Genomic DNA, 23,292 nt, shown 5'->3' with positions numbered 1-23,292 from the left:
GAATGCCCCTTTACCTCCAATTACATCCAGACTCACACACCTTCTCATACGATTCTGAACATGACCACCACCACCCTCCCTCTGCTGCTGTCCTTCTGAGGCCAGCTGACCCAGAGCCTCCTCGTCAGGACTGCCCGCTCCAGAGGACCTAGCAGGAGTCCTGGAACTGGTGCTCTCCCCATCACCCTTATCCAGGGTTGTGTTGTTTTTGCTGTAGATGTGGACGAGGCACTGGATCAGGTGATCTTTCTCTGCCTGGAGCTTCTGGACCTGAGTATTGTGTTCGTCCTGCAGCTGGGTGATGGCAACATCACAGTGTACCACCTTCTCCAACTGGAAAACACACTTCCCACAGAGGAACTCTCCACGACCATCACGAGTTACCTCCCAGCCCAGCACATGGGACAGGATGACTTGGAATTTCCTCTGTGCTGATGAGCTGAAGATCCAGCGGCACTGGCTTCCCACCAGTCGAACCCCACATATACGACACGGGTCCCTCATGGCACCTTAGATCCTGAGATACCAGACTCACGTACTTAAAAGACTCCAAAAAGCCTCTCGCTCACACACACACAAACTGTCCAGTGCCCCATGGTCGTCAGCCTGCCAGCCATGGAGTAGCCATCTATCATTTTCTCTCACTGCGTCAGCGAGGGAGCGCAGAGGAGACTGACTGAGCTCTTCCCGGTAAGGGCAGCGCACTGTAAGCCCTAAGCCTTTAATAATCCCTGCTCCCGCCTCCATTCTACTCTCCCCCACGCATTCAATCAGATCAAATCCCCTGGGAGTGCTACAGTGATCGGTGTTATGGTCGATGCCAGCCCCCATAAATCCCTGCAGACCCTCCCTAGAATATCTCTCCTGGATGTCGGGTACTAGGATCAGGCCCATACAGGTGCCTCTCCGGGGGGCTCCTGGTTGGTGATGGCAGCAGCCAGTCAGTCCTGTGGAGTAGAGTCTATCCTGTCTGGCAGTACATCTGAAAATCAGCTTTCAGATTAGAGCAGGTATTTTCTGGCCATCATTGCTTCCACCCATTCACCTTTGTCCAGGAGAGGCCACTGGAAAGTCTTATCTGGCCCCTTAGGCCTCTCTCTTGGAAACATATCCCCTTTCTTTCACTCTTAAACATATGGCATACACACACAGCACATACTCATACTTCTGTACTTCTCTAATACTAATCTGACCGACACAGACAGGTTAAAAACACACAAGTTTTTTTTTCCAATAAAGAAAGACGGCCATAAATAACCCACAGAGGAATTGTCTCCAGACAGCTTGGTAATCCAGTCTTAACACTGTGACCTGAGCACTGATGCCAGGGCCTGATGAGGAACCATGGACAGTGCCCAGCTAACAGCTTTCGTCTACTGCATAAATCAACAAGACACAAGTTTCCCTAATCACCTTGGAAACTGCTTTGATGACCACTTTAAAACTCAAATTCTCTCTGTGAAATAGCCACTTAGAATATTTTTACAGCTGTAGTGACAAAATGCTGGTTAGTCTATATGCATTCCCAATTAAAGCACATTATTTCACTACCATCCATAAAACATCAAAACACACCATACACAAGTCCAATCGTTACTCTTTACCTTCAATATTAATGATCCATTTGTGTGATTGTGAGACCCACACAATTTGAAAACACATAGTTGCTATAAAGAATATGGAAACACAGCTGAGAGAACCAAGTTTAGTAAGTTATTATTTTGAAGGAATATGGCCAGTAGAGAAATTACTCTGGATTGATGTTGCTAACCTACAATTTGAAGTTATGATCAAGCAGAACACCAGTAGGCAATACAACTAGCTGCAGTACCCATTACATGGATGTACTTGTTTCCCTTGTTACTTTATAGCAGAAGTTTGCAGATGAGTAACTGAGACAATTCTCACTACTCTGAACTTCCTTTCCCCACACAGCAACAATGATGTAAGCTTCCTACAGTGAAACAAACTTCATACAAACTTCAAAGCCCCAAGCCCACCACAACAAAGGCAGAGCACACACTGAGACTTGAAGCAGTGTACAAAAATAAAACTGTACCAGGAGGCATACAGAGGAAAAAAAGGCAGGTCATAAAACATGCCAAAGTACATTTCCTGAGGGTCAACAGATCGACATGCACCGTGCTCTGAGAGACAGACAGGACCTGCTTTGTGTGGCACGACAAAGAACATAGCCTGTGTTCGTCTGTCTGTGAGTATTTGTGCTTGAATGACCTGACACATTAATGAAGAGGACAGCTGAATGAGTTGGCTCATGGCTTGAGGGAAAGTTATAACAGAATAGGAGGGAATTACATAACAAAAAGAGTCTCCTAGTGGGCAAGACAAAAATATAGAACAAACGAAGATCTCAGAAACATGGATGAGTGGAGTGAAGCCAAGAATGATGATTCTAAGTGGTCAGAATGTTAGTGAGCGTCAGTCATCTTACAACACAACACACACAGATTAAGGAAGGAAACATCCAGACAAAACCAACCTGAGGGTCCCTTCGTGTCTTGTCCTTCTCTCTGCCGAGCTCATCCCTCAGTGCCTACAGGGAAAACAGACATTATCAAAGGTCATAATTATAAAAAAAATCAGCAGTTAATCACTCCTCGTTCTGGGTTTTTATCCATGACTTGGAGTGACTTCAGTGTTTTTATGATGCCGCAGTAATGATTCCCAAACAGACTATACAACAAGCGACTATGAACAAGCTAACGAAGAAAAGGAAAGATATTTAAAAAAGACTGGAATCATTGGAGGATGTGGCCCTTACTCTCTGCCACCAATATGGCTGACACCACTAAAGTCTGCAGATAAACTCCCCGGTCTGTCTGCTGTTTGATTACATATAACCTTAAGGCGTACAAAAGTACTGATGTATTTCAGTATTTCACTTCAGGGTGGTGAACTATCCACAAGTATTTCATCTTCAAGAGAGAAAGTTGTTGGTGATTACCAGCCTGGTAAGATAACGTTACCTTTATAAATTGTTGCTGCTAGACACGTCTCTCTTTATCAGTGGGCAAACTAAACTAAAATTCATCCCCTCCATCCTGACATGATTATTACAACCAACAGCACAACATATTGACACGGATTTTAATTGGTATTCATTAAATAAAGTGTGTTATTTGATAAAATAGCGATGGTAGGCATTCTCTCACTAAAGTGAATGTTTTTGGGAGTCAATATGGCGGTGTCAAAAGGACAGTGACATCATTGCAAGTCATGGATAGCTCATAGATTACTTAATGCCCTTTTAACTATTACTGTCTCTTTAGAAAATTATTTAGTACCTAATAGGCCATTAGAGATGATAAACTATACAAAATATCTAAAAAATCAAACTACTATTAAGATGGCACAGTGAGATGGAGGTTTGGATGCTTAGGAAGAAAACATGCTGAAGTCAAACGACATCAGAAAGATCTTCCTTTTGTTTCCTACAACTGAAGGACACTAGACAAGTGTGGGTGGAAGGGGCTCAGGTGATGTTTGGCTTAAATTATAAGCAAGTAAAGTTAAAAGCAAGAAAGTAACCATAGGAAACTTATTAGCATTTCAGTTATCTACTGCTGGCAAAGTCAAAAATACTTATGGACATTGCTGCCAGTAGTTGAGCTGAACGCTTAATGTTGCATCACATTAGTTGCATTTTGTTTTGCTAGGTTTTATAAAGTGTAAAGTGGAAGATGTTTGACCAGCTGAGCCCTTCTCTCTGGGTAACTGAAAAGTAGGGATACACTGATCAGTTTTTTTGGGGCTGATTTAGATTTTTTTGTGATCGGCAGATCACAATCTGATCGCCAACTGAAATTAAGCTTTTTCCCCAGACTTTCTACTAACAACGGCACATCATGCAAAGTTGCACAACAAGCAAAAAGAGGAAAATTCCAATATAGCACTGTGTTAAACAGATTGCTCTTATGGCTGCATGACATAGCTGGCCGTCATGCGTAAATAAATCATACGTTTTATCCAAACAGTAATTACATGCGAGTGTGTTTGATATCGTCTAACGCACGAAAAGTTGTTCATTGCGGCAGCATAGGCTCTATCTTTTGTCCAATATATTAAACTGGCTGTGAAATTCAAAACACAACATCAGAAATTAACTGTCAGTGCCAGATGGACGACATGCCTACACCACTAACATCCTGCTGACTGCTGCAAATTGGCTCATACTTTTACAGCATTTCTTTGTTTTGATTGGGCAGATGAAACGATGATCGGCTGATCACGATGACCTATTTAGAAAGTTTACCGATTATGATCGATTGCTGATCGACTGGTGCGCCCCTACTGAAAAGTCAATTCAACCTGAACAGTCCACTGAATAATGCAGTGTTTCATTCAGTTGGGTTGTGACTGGAATGTAACTAGTAGCCTTGCATGTTAATGTGTTCCTCATGTTGCTTTGCAACACAAGTAAAACTGAAGCAACACAAACATTAGATTGTGTTGCTTCACAAACATTTAGCAGCTGGATGTGAGAAGAATAGCAATACATTTCTCTGAATATATCTACTGTCAAAACTTGGCACCAAATGACTTTACATTTCACTCTGTAGTATTGATATAATTTCATTTGTATCTAAAAAGTTTTGATACCCAGCATTACATACAAGAAAGAAAACTCTTTACCAATAAACAGCAGTTATACCTCAAGTTCCTGATCTTTCTTGGCAATGAGAGAAGAGAGTTGTCTAACGTCAGCTGAAGGTGCATCTGTCTGCTGGTCTGTGCTGTTCTTCTGGTGGATCACAACTTCATGGTTTTTTAAAGAGATCTTGAGCTGCTCTATGATTCTGGGATGAGTAGAAGACAAGGGAAGCACTTCAGTCTCTTTCATATGTTGATGTATTGTCAAAAAGTGGCCAAAAACGAATATTACATACAGAAAAAAATATGTCTATATCTTATCTATCAACATCTCCTGTGTTCCTACCTGTCTTTCTCCTGCAGGGCCTGCTGCAGGTCATGGACTGGGCTGGGGACGGGGACAGGCGTGAAGGTGCTGGACAGACCCACAGCTCGGAGCTGCTTTTCCATGTCAATATTCTTGAGCTTCTCCTGCTCAGCAATGGCTGCCATCTTCTCAACCTCCTCCTCTGCCGTTCGCAGACCCTGACATGGAGGAGCAAAGACCAAATGAGGCAACTACTAAAGCAGTAATCACCGATTTGTTGTTTGTGATTGGCCGATCTTGGACAAATTCCTAGTCTATTGCAGATTGACTGACCAGGGGCTGCGTTGGACACCTCTTGCCTCTACAGCTAAGCAAAAAATGCACTTGTGTCCACCAACAATTTGGGAGCAAGACAGGTCAAGGAGTGGTGTTAAGTCAAGAAACGTTTAGGTGTATCACAGTCTGCATTACACTGCTGGATTGGCTGTGTTTTGAATGGAATACAAAGCATGTTTCTCCTGGATTAAACTCTACATCTTTGTTTAAATATTTTGGAACAGCACAACAGTCCCAGTTGTACCGTCAGTCTGATTTATTAATAAAATACATGTATGTTCTGTGCAGCACACGTAACACTACATGTTACAGCAGAAACACTCTCCTAAAATGTAATTCCTATGACAAAAGTACACCAAGTTAGGCCTGCTGTAAGTTCTTTTCAAACAGAAAAGCTGTGGATATTTAATTATTTTGTTTTATTTTCCAGGCCGATGTAGGCTTTTGTCAAAGTTTAATTAATGGTAGTTCTTGACTCAATTTTAACTTTGGTTGAATTTGGTGACGACCTACTAACATACATTTATTCCTGCAATGCATAGCACATCTATTTTCACCATTCCTTAAAAGTATATTGAAAATCAATGGAAATGATTAGCGTCATTGATATTCACCTGTTCTAAGTCAGCGACCTTCTTGTTGAATGCGTCTCGAAGTGCACCCATCTCTCTCTGAGCTTGCTCTCTCAGACGCTGGGGTTCTCCTGCCTCTCGACCAGCCAGACTCTCCAATGCTTTCCTGACGACATACACAGAGGAGATTAGGTTATGGTTCATACACATTTTCACCACTGGGTTTCCATGACATCTTCCTGCCTTCTGAGAATTTTTGCCTGAATACTATGCAAAGTCCTGTAGTCTATCAAAGTTTTAGAAATTAATGTAAAGTTGACATAATTTGGGGGATTTTGGTACCTTGGTACCATGGTATCTTTAGCTTGTATTGAAGGGTTTTGAGCAATATTTTCCCTTCAAAATTTCTTTCTAACAAAACCAAGACCAGGTCCCTACAATACATCTTGTGTAGAGTGGACACACAGTAAGGCATATACAGGAAGTTATTATTTTCTGAAGTTTTTCCAGACCTAGCAATCACAATTTTCAACTTCTATAACTTTTCCAGAATGTTCATGATCGTATGAACCTTGGTTAGCGGTCTCTGGGTACAAAGTTGCTGCCTACATCCAGGTAGTAAAGTAATACTGTTGGTTGCATGATAACAATAAGGTAGTTGATATATAGAATAATACCAAACATGACTATTGACCGCTGTGATGCTAACATTGCTAGTTTCTTGAATATGGTGGGATTGGGTAAGGGGCCTGAAACTTACGATGCAGACACCAGCAGTTCCTGTTTCTCTGCCAGGTCTCTCTTCATGGACTCCAACTCCACCTTCAGCTCGATGTTCTGGGGAGAGACAACATTCATTCCATTATAGGACAAACCCAGATGGATCTATAGCATTGCAGCAATGTGACCCATGACTTTCTGTCTACATATGCTACTGGACCCTCTTTTCATGTAGGTTCCAGGAGATACTTTGTCCCTGTTCAAAGTCAATGAGATGTAGGGCAACATTTTCAGGGTCTTGGACAACTGTGCTCCAAAACAGCTGCCATGGAAGAAAATAGAATGGAAAGTGCTCTGAACTAGGGCTGGGCGATATGGACCAGAAATCATATCTCGGTATTTTTAGGCTGAATGGCGATACACAATATATATCTCGGTATTTTCTACGAAGTGGGCTAAATGTTCAGTTGTAAGTAGGGCTGGGCGATATGGACAAAATCAAATATCACAATATTTTTGACCAAATACCTCGATATCGATATTGCGACAATATTGTAGGGATGACTATTGGTGCTTTCACAAAATATTTACACAATGAGATTTTTGATAAATAATCATCAGTAATGTGGATATAATGACTAAGTGGGTAAAGGCAAATAATAGAACAGCTAGAACAGTCTGGTAAGTTCAGAAAATGACATCACATTACTGTAATGCAGCCTTTAAAACCAGGAAAAGACACTTATGCCATATCACAATATTACGATATCCAAAATCTAAGACGATATCTAGTCTCATATCACGATATCGATATAATATTGATATATTGCCCAGCCCTACTCTGAACCCACACATATAGTAGACTCAGTGCAATTAATTTCAATAGGATTAATTACTTGACCTTACCTACAGTGACAGCAGTGTCCTTTGAAATCCAATGGTGGGGAAAGGTGCCAGTTGCACTGCACTCAATTCTCTAAGTGCTGAGCAGTTGGACACATCTCTGATTTAAGCGTGTTACTGTTTACAAATCCTGTTACTAACACATGGGAGTTTGGAGCAACTCATTTTCACAACAGGAGGCTCTGTCGGATTGAGTACAATGCTGCTGGTCTGTGCATCACCAAATTACAAACATGATTTGATGAGCGCATATTAGGCGCATAAGAGATAGATTTAGATCAATTACTATACATTGACCTTTTTTTGATTTGGTGGTAGCTGTGGCGATATTATGGCGGTGCACCACAGCGAGCCAATGTATGAGAAAGTCACACATGCACGTTTCAACAATAGGGAGACAGCCAGTCAGTCTGTTAGGGACAAATACTAGTATTGGCCGGCCCCACTCTACGGTCCAGCAAAAATATTCAAGAGATTTTGCTCTGGGGAAGTTAGTTACTTATTTTATTTATATTTATATTATATTTATAACACAACAGTCAACTGACCGCTATTAAAAGTTAGCTATCTAGTTTATTTGAAGTGTGTACAAAAAGATACAATTCTTACAATACACTTCACTTCTTGCATCCAATGGAAAAAAAATAGAAGATGGACTGTCCAGGTGAGAAATGGAGATTCCAAGGTTCTCATAAATACTTCTCACCCCAAAAGACAAAAATACAGTCACAACAATGAAACTGGCTACTGTGATTTAATACTGTGATTTAATACACAAATAAAGTACCAAAATCAGCCTGGCAGGCAGATGTTGGGTATCAGCGCCCAGCTACAGTGAGGCAGGAGGACTGTTCTAAGATCAGCGCTGCAGGCTATGGGTTGAACAAAGCCCAGTTGTAGTCACAGCTGGAGTTGTGATGTCATTTAATCCCATTAGGAAACACTGAGTCACATACAACTTTATGGCACTGTGGGGCCACATGAATACATAACAAAGCCACAAATAGAGACTAATTCACATTTTTACATACTAAAGTATACACATACCGTTTTGAATATGTCCTCGGTGGAGTCATCACATTTCTGCCCCATGCGCTCCTCCATGAAGTAAATGCGCAGCTTCAGGTTAAAGTTCTCTTTCTTCAGAGCCGTGATTTGCTGTGGGTGAATGTAACAAAAAAACATTTAGAACTTTTTCAATGTGCCGGAAAAAAGACTTGGCTATTGAACAAGAAATGGCAATTATGATTAAAAAGGCAGACAAGCATTTTAATCGCTGCAAAGTATCAAATTATTTATCCATGTGTTTCCTTTCCTTATGTTAGTTGATAAGAAAACAAGGCCAGGACAAATGATTGAGGTCACAAAATAACAGAGCAGTTCAGCATTTGATCCCTGGAGAAAAGCAGGACGGAGAGTCTTTACATGACAGTGTAAAAGGACTATGTGTATGGCTCTGGTTAAAAGGAAGGGAGGCATGCATGCTTGTATGCGTGCGTATTTATGTGTGTTTGAGTGTGTACACGCACACGTGCGGTGTGAAGCAGACTGTGCATCATTGTGCTCCAGGCTCATAACAGCATACATCTGGTAATGGGGGGGTTGGGTAGATTGTCAAAGGGAGGAGGTAGGAGCCTGGACCACTCCATAAACCTCTAATCATGCAATCATGCAGCCAGCCAGGCAGCACTAGGGAGAAATCTGAGCATGCATACCACTGAAATGCTGAAATGCAGGCTTCAGGCCACCTTTCTCTTCCCCCACATTTCTACACTAAATCTCCATAAATGGTTACTGCAGCTTCATTTTGGCCAGACTGAGGACAGGGTTTAATAAAATCATAACATCCATTTGCTTGTGGTGGGGTACACTTGACGGCATGAACTCACGTTGACATGATAAATGTCTTAATTCATTAGTAATTAATAACATTAGCCAACAAAATACAATAGCAGTTTGTTGAGCTTTGCAATGCAGCCATGGCCGTTTCATGACACTTGATATGAATCACTCACATTCTCATAGTCCTTCATGGTGAGAGCTTTGATGGGGGACATCTTATCTGGGAAGGAGGGAGCTGTAAAAGAAGAGGGAAAGGACAAGTGGGTAGTGGAGAGTGGTTAGTTTATACTCATTTGAGTCACAATTTTATTATAGTGTGCAGAATCCTGCTTTCAGGAATTATCTGTAATCTGCTGATGTTAGAGAGAAAGAGAAAGCAGACATGTGTTTGTCTCTGCAGAGGGATCAGAGGTGAGAGAGCTGTTGGAGAGCTGCCCTGTTTAGACCAGCTGAAGTCAGTAAACCAACCCACCGCTGCTCATATAACACTCTAAATTAGTCAACAGCACATTTCACAACACTAACTCCTCATTCATAGTTTGACTGCTTGACAGGAAAAGCCCCATCAACCCTTGCTCTTATAGCAAATGTTGTTTGTCAATGTCTGATTTGTCTTTGGCCATTTTTAATTTTTAGATCATGTAAAGTTCATTGCTAAATCAGACAGTTTCTTCAGTCCGTGTTGCTTTCATGTTTTCTTCAGTGTAAACATAAATCTAGGTTTCTACAGGTCATATTGTCATGTTCCCCTAAGTACTGGACTACAGTACAACACAGGACTGCTGAGTCCAGAGTTTGGAGGAGCCACAGTCAGAGGCAGGCGGCGAGGCCATGGATGGAAATCAGCAGAGAATTTTATTTGATTTCTACAATTACGGTAACAGTTCTGCAGAAGAGGATTAGGGCCACATGTGAAAATTTAATAAAGTCAGAATTCCAAGTTTAATGTCAGAATTCTGAGATTCTGAGATTAAAGTAAGAATTCTGAGATTCTGAGATTAAAGTCAGAATTCTGAGATTAAAGTCAGAATTCTGAGAATAAAGAAAAAATATTCTGACTACTGGCATATACTTGTCAAAAATACAGTATGAGGTCAAAGAAACAAGGACTCAGATCTAAATTTAGGCATGTTTTCTCTGTTCTGTACCACTATGTATATTATGTTACAAATGTTCTTTGAGACTGGGTGTACCAGTAAATGTGCTTCAGTAAGTAGTGCATCACTACTACACTGTAAGACATGTGATTGGTTGAGTCATGCAGCACGAATGTTGACAAGCTGCTCAACTCTGAGGAGATGAGTGAGACAGAAAAAGAAAAACCAAAGAGATTTAGGAGACAAGTAGTGAAGCAGAACAGAGGAATTATTAATAATAGAGGGGTGATGAAGAAACTGTGTACTGCTCAGTGTGCAGGATTTCCATCAGAACAGACTGGAGACACACAAGTGTTGCAGAAAAAGTGAATTAGGCTACTTATAGGTAACCAAATAAAGATTTTCCATTATATGTGAGATCAATCCTCTATTGCCTCGACTGACAGGTGTGCCAATATGGTTCTAACACAACAGTCAACTGACCGCTATTAAAAGTTAGCTATCTAGCTACTGTAGCTGCTAAGCTTCCAGTCAAGCCAATGTTGTCATGTACTAGCTACCTGCTGCTGCCTGCTACGGTCGCTGACAGTCGCACAGATTTCTAGCAAGCTACCAATTGCCAGTTATCAACAGGACTTCTTAGATACTGAACATTAGCCAGTTGTCTACCCAGAATTCATGCATATTTGAGATGCTAAATATCAATGTCCTATAGAAATTTAGACATATAAAGACAATCAGCTATGAATTTACGAACAAGAAGCACAAACCCTGAGATTGCATTTTGGGCAATGCTGTCTTCATGTAGAGCAGGGGTCAGCAAGTACGTTTGGCCTCGGGCCAAATTTTTTCCAAGCAACTGAATGGTGGGCCAAAACATAATATCTTGGACAGAACCTTTTTTTCTACCAAACTTCTGGCGGGCCAGATACTATTACAGGCGGGCCAGTTTTGGCCCACGGGCCGCTAGTTGCCGACCACTGATGTAGAGCATCCTTAGTTAACAGTGGGGCTGGGCAATATATCGATATTATATCGATATCGTGATATGAGACTAGATATCGTCTTAGATTTTGGATATCGTAATATCGTGATATTGCATAAGTGTTGTCTTTTCCTGGTTTTAAAGGCTGCATTACAGTAAAGTGATGTCATTTTCTGAACTTACCAGACTGTTCTAGCTGTTCTATTATTTGCCTTTACCCACTTAGTCATTATATCCACATTACTGATGATTATTTATCAAAAAATCTCATTGTGTAAATATTTTGTGAAAGCACCAATAGTCATCCCTACAATATTGTCGCAATATCGATATCGAGGTATTTGGTCGAAAATATTGTGATATTTGATTTTGTCCATATCGCCCAGCCCTACTTACAACTGAACATTTAGCCCACTTCGTAGAAAATACCGAGATATATATTGTGTATCGCCATTCAGCCTAAAAATACAGAGATATGATTTTTGGTCCATATCGCCCAGCCCTAGTTAACAGTAATGAATATATCAGTCAAGAGCATTTAAAAAGATCCAGTGGGTTGGAATATTGGTGGATACATGGAAAAATAAAAGCCATGAGTACTTAGCCTGCAATTCCTACAGCTATCTGAGACATTTCTGTTTTATTTGACAGTCACAGTACAGAGAGACAGGAAAGATGGGTGAGAGAGGGGGATGACATGTGAACCCAGGTTCTTACAGCGACTGTAAGAACAAGAATTACAAGATAAGGAAAAAGTGATATTCAACTTTAAAAAAGATAGACAGGGGGCGTCCTGTGCCTCGCTGGTCTAAGGCGCATACCACTTAGACAACTTAGACACTGTTATATCAATCTGTGCTGTTCAATGCATTCAAGGAGCTGTTTTTGTTAAGTGTTGTAATTTACCCCTTTGTTGTATCCACTTTACCTCAACCTGCCTTCCTCGTCTACTTCTGCTTCGGTTAGTGATTTCCTAGAATGCCTTTCAATATCCCTCAGTGAACTGGGATGAAAATTGTAACATTCTTATTGCTAGGTTTTGTAGGGTTCCTTGAAGAACATAATTAAGGTTGCCCCACACTTTCAATGCAAAGAAACCTTTTCTTTTTAGAGTAAACCTTGTCAAAAGCCGGTTCGATGACAAATGTACTGCCAACGCGCCAAAATATGATCAGAATCAAAATCGGGCTACTTTGACTTCAAAAATACATGCTTTAGAGACTTTACAGTGAAAGGGCTTGTCGTCAACTGGCAATTTGTTGTCCCTCTTGGACTGCAAAAATCCATTGAACGTTTTAGTGTTAAAACTCTGGTAGCTTTTAATAATAATTATAATAATAATTGATTACATTTATATAGCCCTTTTCTAAGTACTCAAAGCACTTCACATATGGGGGGGGGGGCAATTAGGTAACGAGGGATGATTAGGTGGCCATGATGGAAGGAAGGCCTGTTTTTGGGAAATTTGCCAGGGCACCAGGGTTACACCCCTATTCTTGCGATGAGGGCCGATGGGATCTTTATTAATCACAGAGTCACGACCTCGGTTTAACGTCTCATCCAAAGGACGGTGCTCACTCACAGGACAGAGTCCCTGTCTCTGCCTGGGGCATTGGGGATACTATTATTCATGAGACCAGAGGGAAGAGCACCTCCTACTAGTCCTCCAACACCACTTCCAGCACCAGGTGGTCTCCCATCCAAGGACTAACCACAGCCAGACCTGCTTAGCTTGAGCTATGGTGCTATTTACATCAATCAGGGGGAAACAAGTAAGAAATGCTTTTACGGTAGCAATCGACCACCATTTCACAACTTCCTCAACCATTAGTAATGGACTTATTGTTGCAACGCTAGATTGTATACACTCTCCAAAAAAGCTTGTCCACTTTCCATCACATTCATAATGCATGCTACTGGCCATTTTACTACCAAGGGGGTGATTATGGGTACAATGGTGATGCAATAGGTAGCCGAATACCATCGGCAGCAGTGCACTACCCATAATCCCATTTAAGAACGCCCTCAAGGATAATATGACTTTTACATAATGGTTACCACTGAATGTGTACTGCCGGAAAAAAAGCAGTAGAAGAAGCAGGAGAAAACGAGAAAAATTGCTATTACAGTGGTTACCATGAGTGAGCATAGCAACCAATGAAGCACAGGCTAGCTTGCTTTAAGGGAATAATCAGCACGGCTAGAACTTGTCTTTGACAAATCAGATTGGTTGGCTGAGATTAGCAATTGTATAATGTATCTTAACAACAAATTATAATTTTGTTTTCATTTTGGTTCCTCTAGTAAGATGATTATCTAATAACATGCTGTGGAAACAATGTGTATTGTTGTCTGTCTCATGTTAAAAGAATTGTTACTGTGAGTAATAGCCTATTGTCAAACAATTCAAGTGTCACATCCATAATGCTGGAATTGCCAATATGTGGCAATTCTGTGTTTGTCCACACTGCTAACTAGACAGATGCTGATCTAGTGTCAATAAATAAGTTGCTTTCTTCTGTTGATCTATTGTTGGCACACAATAAGACCTTGGCAGTGAATGAGAAATAAGATTAGCTAATAAACATCATCCAGCCAGTCCCTCATCACAGCTTTGAAGAAGCAAGTGTAGGAGGTCACAGCAAAGATCCAGCAGCAGTACTAATTAACACACAGGGGAGAAAGAGCCAGAACAAAAAAAAGAGAAAGATAACAAGGAAAGCCTGTACTGTACCTGTCATGCTGTCTGTGGAATAGTCCCCAGCATCTATGGAGTCTGGCAGTCTGCAGCTAGGGACAAAATTATTCCGTTAGAGGAGCACAGCCAAGTCAATATGAATCTTTGGAGAGGGAACATCCTTAAATTTTCACCACATTCAACAACAGCATAGATTCAGATCTAAAATCACAAAACCCAAAGCAAGCGCTGTTCTCTAACCCAGCTGAGCCAGTGTTCACTGCACTCACAGACTCTGGCTACTCTGTTGTGATAAAGCACAAATGTCTAATGTTTATGCATTACTCACATTGGCCAGTTCTTCTTAGCCCTAAGGACGCTCCATAAATAGCTTAAGAATGACTTTCTGCTTCATTTACATTCACTCTGACACTGCCTGTTTCTGTGTGTGTGTATGTGTGTGTGTGTGTGTGTGTATGACCATGTGCCAGTGGCAGCCTAGCTCTCATGTTCAGACAGACAGGGGGGAGAGGAACAGAGCAACCAGTGGATGGAGAAGGCTTTCATTGGTAGACAAGTAGACTACTGTGGTTCTGATCAGCCAAGCATCAGACAATGATGGCAACAGAAGCGTCACTCACACAGACGATACAATGCACCAAACATCAGCAACACACATCTGGACCACAATGACACTGTGGGCTGTAAAGCTACAACAAAAAGTGGGAATACTACTAATAACTATCACTATGTTTTTAAAGCATAAGGCCTAGTTCCTCCAGACTAATGCACCTGATTTTTGGGGGGGGGGTTTTAGGAAACAATTTGGGCAACAACTTTGTTGCCCTGTAAATAGTGAATCAACCAGAACCAGTGAGCTTGAGCAAATCCTTGTTGACTTGAATGAACATGAACTATTTGGGTCCATGCTAATGACCCTGAGCCCCTGACTCTTGGCTCTAACAATATAATGTCAAGCTGTGAATAACTTCCTCCCATACCTCCCCTGGCACTGGGAGCAAAGTTGCTCCGCTGCTTCTCTGGTATATTTCTCTGCCAATATCCAACATGTTTTTGTTCAAATTTCATGACTTAATATTAAGATGTTTTTTTATGTCTTTTTGTAAAGCACTTTCATAACATCTGCTTTAGGTAGCCAAGTGCCATACAAATAAAGATTTGTATTATTACTGATTATATGATTATAAAATAACATAATATTGGACAGCATGTATGTTTAAAAGCTACATATTTTTGTAAAACAGACCCCTTGTTCTTGTCGAGATGTAATTATTATCATTTGGGACAAAATTGTTATTTGGGGTTTAATATTTTCATAGGAAAGTAGATGAACCAGCAGCAAAGCACAGCATTAAACTCTTGACTGGTTGAAGAAAAATCTTTAGCATTTGCAATTACTTTTCCAGGAATGGAAACACCTTTTTTGAGTTCCATTCCTTTTCCAGGTTTGCCATGACTCTAGGAACCCTGTATATCCCTGCTATGAATACTAACTAATACTAATACTAAGACATTGTCTATAGCTTATAATATAGGCCTAGTTCATACAGCAACAATAACCATAATGACACTGCTCTTCTCCATTTTTATTTTGCTTCAGGACCCATGGATGGTCTGGCACACAGTCATAGTACAGTGCAGTGGAGAAAAGAAAATACAGATGGGAGAAACCACATGGTCATAATGACTGACAGCAGAAACATAATTCTGCCCCAGAAACGCTGGTGGTCAATGCAAATGTGTTTTGACAACCAATGTAACAATTGACACACACAACCCCTTCCTGTGTGAACAGAGAGGAAGCACATAGTGCACAGTGCAACTCATGATGAGCAGGCATTGACCAATAACATGTAAAACTTCTATACCAACATCTACAGTAGACTAAATGGTCATGTTATGCAAGTTATGCAATACTAAAATATCAAGTCTGTGTCACTGTTGTTGACACAAAGTTCTGTCAAAGCCCAAAGTTGTAAGAACTAAAACTCCTTGAGCACTCAATGGAGACGTTGTGAGAGACTGTAAACAATGACTTCCTCTTTTCATGCTGCATTCAGCTGCCAGCACCAAGTATGACGGCAGATCACACTAAGAATATTCACTGAAACGACTAACAGGATGTAAAGACATATTTTGAAAATGCAAGAGTAAAGTGAATCAGGTTTCAGAATTACCGAATAAGTAATTCACACCGCACATATCACTTACATCTTGGATTACTGTGGCACGCTTACCACCTGGATGACCTGTTCTAAGCATATGCGGCAAACAGTTTTACTAATTCATTTGTGGATCAAGTAAAAAATAGACTAACTAGTGGATACCTCCCAAACGCATACACAGATGCACAGATGCTACAATCATGTTTCTCAGCTGAGCAGAAGCGCTATAAAATAGACTACATTCAGCTAACGCAATAGCAATCTAGAGCTACAAATGTACGATTCACCTACCAAAATCACACTCTTCTTGTGGCGAGCACACAGGAAGAAAACAAAAATGCATGTTAACTCCACATTTTGTAACAGCGTAGGGAGACGCTGCTATATTGCAGTGTGTGAACCCCACTGAAAGATTGACTCTGATAATTTCCGCTTTCTTTCACTGACCTCTTTCTCTTACGAATATGACAACGCTCTGCAGGTCGACCTACCAAACCCCGTAACAGCAGTTATATTAGCAGCCAATGAAGTCAATATGATTTATAACGGCAATAAAGAGCGGTAGTCTGTCCGCACTGTTCAAAAATAGTTCAGTCAGAGCATCGCATATCTTCACCACACTAGAAAACACAACATCAACCAGGGCTGAAATTGACACAACATTTAATAACGTTAACTTTAACATTTGGATATTTACTAGTCAGCTAACGTTACCAACAACTTAAGTTCCCTAATAACTACAGAATACACTGTATAATGCTGAAATTACGCACAGTTAAGTTAACTAACGTTAACGCTAGATAAAAATAGATACGAGAGTCACTGAGATGTTAGGCAGTCATCAACGAAAAGAAAACAGAAACAGAAGTCGGTTTCAGTGTATTTTACATAATAATATTGTATATAATAATTGGCGGTACACCTAATTCAAATTATGTTGAAAACAATGCAGCTTTGAGTGTTGTTCTGTTCCAGTGAATAGTCTAAGCCCAATGTAACGTTGATTGCCTTTTGGCTTGCTGGGTTAACTGGGTTATAATGCATTTCCATGCTAACGTTAGCTCGCTAGCTAACGTTGGTAATTTTACCTTCCGTTGATGTCAACGGGGAGCGTCTGATCGTCCCCCACGACGGAATCCATGATACGAGTTCGTTTATTTTGTGTCCTTTCCAAGGTAATATCCCATTTTACGAACTAGCTTCAACGTAAACTTCAAAAAGCGGGACGCAATTCAAAATAGTCCAGGCTACCGCCATCATGCTATGGTAAACGTCACCACTGTGCACGTTGGAAACTGCTGCTGCCTTCAAGTGCTGTTGGAAATATTGCTATTACGAGTGGATCGATCCGATAAAGAGGTACGTATGACGATACATAATAACATCTACCAAAAATGACGTTTGTTACAGCCCCTGCCTTGGTATTATTTACAAACAAATGTGGTTTATTGTGTGATAAGTCATATTGACGACTTTCACAGTCGGAATTAGGAGTTTACGAGGAGCACTGGAAGACAGCACGAAACTGGGCGGTTACAGTGACAAAACGATTGGTCAAAACAAACACGTTGGGGAGGTTCATGGTGATATTGAGACTCAAAATAACGACGCTGTCAGATGAAAAACTTCCACCTTCAAAAGTCACCCTTGTGTTTTACGTTAGCGACACCGCGTATACTTGGTGTCATATGTCCAATAGTCACGAAACCTACAAAAGGCCATGATCAGTTAAACTAGTACAATAATGACAGCAATCTCCAAAAGTTGGAGGTGCGCGGTTTTGCTGCGACAGAGGCATCAGTGTGACGACGTTCAGGCCTACAAGACAGGAGCCTGACTACAGCACATTATTTGGACTGATGCACTGTTTGTCATGCCACTAAAAAATACTAAAATTAATATATAGTGTAGTACAGAGCAAAGTAGACCTACTGCATACTGATGGAGCTCTTGTATCTAATCACTGCATCATTCACAAAAGGCCAAAAGAAGAGATGAGATTCATAGTGTCACAGTTAATCTGTCTGTCTGTCTCTCACACATGATTTTTTTTTTTTTACAGTATTCATAGTATTCTGTTATATCACCACATGGCCATGGTAGGAAAATGACAGGTGATTGTAATAAATTAACAGGTGATTATAATCAAAAGACAGCCACAGCCAATGAGCTGTGTATATGGTAAAGCACCATATTGGTAGGAAATGCGTGTGACATTATGGGAATACTATGAATACCAGCACAATTTAGTGTAGGTGAGTGAGTGAGTGGGTGGGTGCAGGGGTGCTAAAGGACTAAACCCTTGCACACACACACACACACACACTAAATGTTATGTTGAAGCTAGTTAATTTAACAATGAAGCTGTGTCTTTGTTTAGTTGTATGGTGAGATGCCCACCTATTCTAAACACAAACTGACAAAGAATTACATGGAAGCCTTCTTAGCACTGGCTGGATTGTTGAGCGACTGTAACAGCGCTGTCAGTGAAGATAATGGCAAAGCTCTGACTAAACTCTAGTCATACCAGAGTACAGCTACTCTAAATGGCTTTGTTGTAATCTGTTGGACTCTGTAAAGGCTGTGATAGAGAAGGAAACAAACTGAGAAAAAATTATAGGGCAACACCGGTCTAGCCTTCCAAGATCATAATATATTTATATTATGTTTAAGGGTGGATTTTCCCCTTAATGGAGTGTAATGAAGAGAATTTCTCCCAAGTGACATATTTAGGCCTACAAGGTCTTGGACTTCGACAGTCTGCTGTATATCACTGCTGTCATTCAGACACCTTGTATTTCCAAAGATTTTTCAGTGAATAACCTTAACGTGAGATGTGTTATTAAAATGATACAAACTGTTTTTAAACTGTCATGCCATTAAAGCACATTGAATTGAATTTGAATTGAATTGAGAGAGAGCAGAGAAAGAGAAAGCAAGAGAAGAGAGTAAGAGAAAAAAAGAAGAGACACCCTGCTTATGTTCTTCCCTCCATTGCAAGGTCCCAGCAGATCCCTGCAGAGAAAGGACCAGGGCACCAGAAAGGTCCCAGTAGAGTCAGAGCCAGTGAGGAGCAGCTGTGGTTTTGCTCTCAGCCAGCCCAGGGCCCATTCTCATCTTTTCCATTCCTCTTTATTCAGCATCTAGGGGAAGAACACTGTCATTTACATCAGCGGGTCCCTTTTAGAGTCTGTTGCTATTACCCGTATCTCTCGCACCTTCGGCAAAAGGCAAATCTGTCCCATGCACTTTTTTCAAGTGCAAGTCCAATAGCAATAGCTCCCTCTAGCGGCAATTAGAAAGCCCTAGCTGCACAGTCACTCACCCACCAACATAAAACATCCACATAACAGATACTCATGTTCTTGTGTTAATATAAAGAGCAGGGAACAACCTGTTAGAATGCGCCTACATAATATGCTGAATAGGCCTATAGTATGAATGTCATTGCAGTTAATTTGTAGTTTATCCCATTCCCAATACAAATACAGACAGTAGACTACAATGTAGCTTAACTACTAGGCCTACAGACAACAACACTGACATCAAGTGGTGTAGCCTTTCAACGAGGTCAACTGCAAGAAGATGGACTGCAATACACAGCACACACCACAATTTCCATGTCCGCTTATTATAAACGACTTTGGGCTTCTTTATTCAGAAAGTGAGACGATCTCAGATGAAATCCAAGCTGTCAGTCATCCCCACCTGCTACCCAATAATAAATAGGCTATCAGTGTTATCTGCAATAATATAGGCTTATTGATACACATTCCATAACAATTCAGTTTAAATCAATTCAACTGTTCCATTAAATTGATTAGATTGATGCTTTTCTGGTTATATGCAGCTGTTCTGTTCCACTTTTGTAGCTGAAGTTTAACAAGTTAACAAGTTGTTCGGTATGGGTATAGGTTCAGTATGATCAATTAAGTTTGTTTAAGGGTTTCAGGGTAGACCGCATCCCTGCAGAAATTAATGAAATATTATACTTTATCATTTTGAGTCTTTGAGCTTTGCTATGGAGCCTTATAGATTTTATTTGTATTTAGTATGCTTCTACTAATTTTACGGTTGGATGCTCCCAGCTTTCAGTCGCCCCAATCTGTAAGAAGAATGAAGCTCACCTTAAATAAAGGAAAAGAAAGAAGTAAACAACAAAGAACCAGATGAGCTGGGAATGACTGGAGGGCATCCCATACTCTGTGTTCAATGTTGAATGAGCCCCTGCAAAAAGACAGAACTTTATATTAGGGGAGTAAGATTAAGTAATATACAATATGTAGTTCTTGTTACTTAGTTAATATAAATTTGTAACCATGTATTTCATGCACAATAGGGATAAATACACAAGTCTAGAATATACCCAGCCTCTTGCCCCCAGACACACACACACACCATGACCACATCTTGTTACTTTATTCACCTGCACATGGGCGTGGCTCTCTAAGAATGTGCTTCAGCAGCCAGTTCACCCCTTCGTTCAGGATGAGCCCACCAAAGAATGAAATCTAAAAAAAAACAGGTCAAAATGAATATGGGTTAGGGTTACCTCATCCTGGGTCACGAGTGACTGTTGGTATAAATTCTCAAGCTGCATGTGCGCGAGAAGGAAAATATTCAGTGTTGTGCACTGCCTCTGGCGGACATCCAGGATTCATAGAACAACGTCAGCCTCCTCCAAGATCAGAACATCAAAGAACAATTCCAAATCAACCTTTCAAACCGGTTCCACCCCCTGGACAACCTGGAAGAACAAGAGCAAACCCTGGACCAGAGATGGCAGAAAATGAAGAGGGCATGGACAGAGGCATGCGAGGACATATGTGGGAGGAAGACCAGACAACACAAGGAGTGGATCTCAGGAGAAACACTACAGAAAATACAGACCCGCAAACAGGCCAAGGACAGCCTTAACAACAGCTGCACAAGAGCCCTAAAAGCAAAAGCACATCAGGAGACACACTATGGCAGATAAACTGGTAAAAAAGAGCATCACAAAAGACAAAAAGCAATTCATCAACAACCTAGCAACTCAAGCAGAAGAAGCAGCAGCTCAACACAACATGAAGGAACTTTATGACACCACACGAAGACTGGCAGGCAAACGCAAAAGCTCAGCCAGACCAATATCACACAAAGATGGAAAAACACTCACAAAGCAAGAAGACCAGCTGAAGAGATGGGCCGAACACTTCAGGGACATATTAAATAGACCCATACCGACGGAACCAGGCAACACCCCTCCATCCAAATACCCCCTACAAGTCAACACCAATAAGCCCAATAAACAAGAAATAAAAAAGGCTATTCAAAAGCTGAAAAACAACAAAGCACCAGGACCTGACGGAATACCTCCAGAAGCCATCAAAGCAGACCCGGAAACAGCAACCATATTACTCCACCAACTCTTTGGACAGATTTGGGAGGAAGACAAGGTGCCAAGCGACTGGACAGAAGGACATCTGGTGAAACTCCCCAAAAAAGTCAACCTTCAAGACTGTAACAACTACAGGGGCATCATGCTTATATCTGTGCCAGGGAAGGTTCTAAGCAGGATCATTCTGGAAAGACTCTCGAAAGAACTGGACAAAGAGCTCAGAGACCAACAAGCAGGTTTCCGACAGGACAGATCATGTACTGACCACATTGCCACCCTTCGCATCATTATAGAACAGACCTCGGAATGGAACACATCTCTCAACCTCACATTCATCGACTTCCAAAAAGCATTTGAGTGGACACTGTGGTCCCAATTAGAAGACCTGGACTTTGCTGACGATATAATCCTCGTGTCACACACAAAAATACAAATGCAGACCAAAACCACAAAACTCGCCACAATCACAGCCTCCACAGGACTCCACATCAACAAACCAAAAACCAAGGTGATGAACATCTACCATAAAATAGACGATGCCATAAAGCTGGACGGAGAGGCACTGGAAGATGTGGACACATTTACATACCTGGGAAGCATTGTTGGGAAGGACGGAGGCAGTGACAAAGACATATAAACAAGAATAGGGAAGGCAAGATCATCCTTCTTAATACTAAGACAAATATAGAATTCAAAACACATATCCACAAAAAATAAACTCTGCATCCTCAACTCAAATGTCAAATCAGTTTTATTTTACGGGGCAGAAACATGGAGAACCACAAAAGCAACAAGAAATAAACTCCAAACCTTCATAAACAGATGCTTACGACAGATCCTGGGAATCTACTGGCCAAACACAATAACCAACGAAGAGCTCTGGCAAATCACAAAACAAGAACCAATTAAAACACAAATCAAACGCAGGAAATGGGGCTGGATTGGGCATACCCTGAGGAAACCACCTTACAATACGACCGGACAGGCCGTAACCTGGAACCCACAGGGGAAAAGAAAGCAAGGAAGACCCAGGAACAGCTGGAGAAGGTCTGTGGAGTCAGAACTCAAGGAATTAGGAACGTCCTGGAAGGAAGCAGAGAAGTCCGCCCAACACCGAACCAGCTGGAAAAAGTTCATGAATGACCTGTGCTCCCCAAAGAGTAAAAGGGTTTAAGTCAAATAAGTCTCATTTCATCTTTTATGTCACATCTCAAAATGCACTTTTACAGATGGGCTGCTGTTTAATTTCTTTTTATCCATTTTATTCTTTCATATTTAGGTTTTGTTCTGTAACCCTGTTTTTTTTTTTTTTTATTCATGTCTTGCATTTTCATCATTTAACTTTTGTTGCTATGTGAATACCAAAACAATGTAAACACACAGTTCAAAATCAACTGCACAAACACACACTCGCATGTGCACAAAAACAAACACACACTTGTTATCACTATGCAAACACAAATGTGGTTCTTAAAAGAAGGATTCAATTTAAAACAATCTGGGTTGTCAATCTTAATGCATATCTCAATATCTATAATCTATGGACAATCTATAATCTATAACATTGTCTCCTCCAAATGTCTCAAACAAAGTAAATTAGTCCCCTTCACTGAATTTGGAAATGTATCAAATTTAAATTAAATCTAAAATGTGTTATTTCCAGTGTTGGGGAGATA

At 40.8% G+C, this 23,292-nt stretch overlaps 1 protein-coding gene and 1 pseudogene across 1 annotated transcript in view; one reads left to right on the top strand and one right to left on the bottom strand.

The window, feature by feature from the left end:
- cdk5rap2 (CDK5 regulatory subunit associated protein 2) overlaps nt 1-17,477 on the bottom strand; it is a 41,626-nt gene extending 24,149 nt beyond the window's left edge. The window contains exons 1-9 of the mRNA XM_071515323.1: nt 17,325-17,477; nt 14,108-14,163; nt 9,465-9,526; nt 8,497-8,607; nt 6,587-6,663; nt 5,869-5,992; nt 4,958-5,136; nt 4,673-4,817; nt 2,501-2,554 (exon numbers count right to left, since the gene is read on the bottom strand). Coding sequence (XP_071371424.1) covers nt 2,501-2,554; nt 4,673-4,817; nt 4,958-5,136; nt 5,869-5,992; nt 6,587-6,663; nt 8,497-8,607; nt 9,465-9,526; nt 14,108-14,163; nt 17,325-17,377 — 861 coding nt within the window. The 5' untranslated portion in view covers nt 17,378-17,477. The remainder of the gene's footprint in view (nt 1-2,500; nt 2,555-4,672; nt 4,818-4,957; nt 5,137-5,868; nt 5,993-6,586; nt 6,664-8,496; nt 8,608-9,464; nt 9,527-14,107; nt 14,164-17,324) is intronic.
- Nucleotides 17,478-21,025: 3,548 nt separating this feature from the next.
- LOC139641076 (uncharacterized) lies at nt 21,026-22,790 on the top strand (annotated as a pseudogene).
- The last annotated feature ends 502 nt before the right edge of the window (nt 22,791-23,292 follow it).

This window comes from Centroberyx affinis, unplaced genomic scaffold (assembly GCF_046629955.1).
Source record: "Centroberyx affinis isolate AG114_WGS23_722 - 3 ecotype Tasmania unplaced genomic scaffold, CSIRO-AGI_Caff_v1 ptg000338l_1, whole genome shotgun sequence".
Lineage (NCBI taxonomy): Eukaryota > Metazoa > Chordata > Actinopteri > Beryciformes > Berycidae > Centroberyx > Centroberyx affinis.
This window is presented reverse-complemented; position numbering and strand designations above follow the sequence as displayed.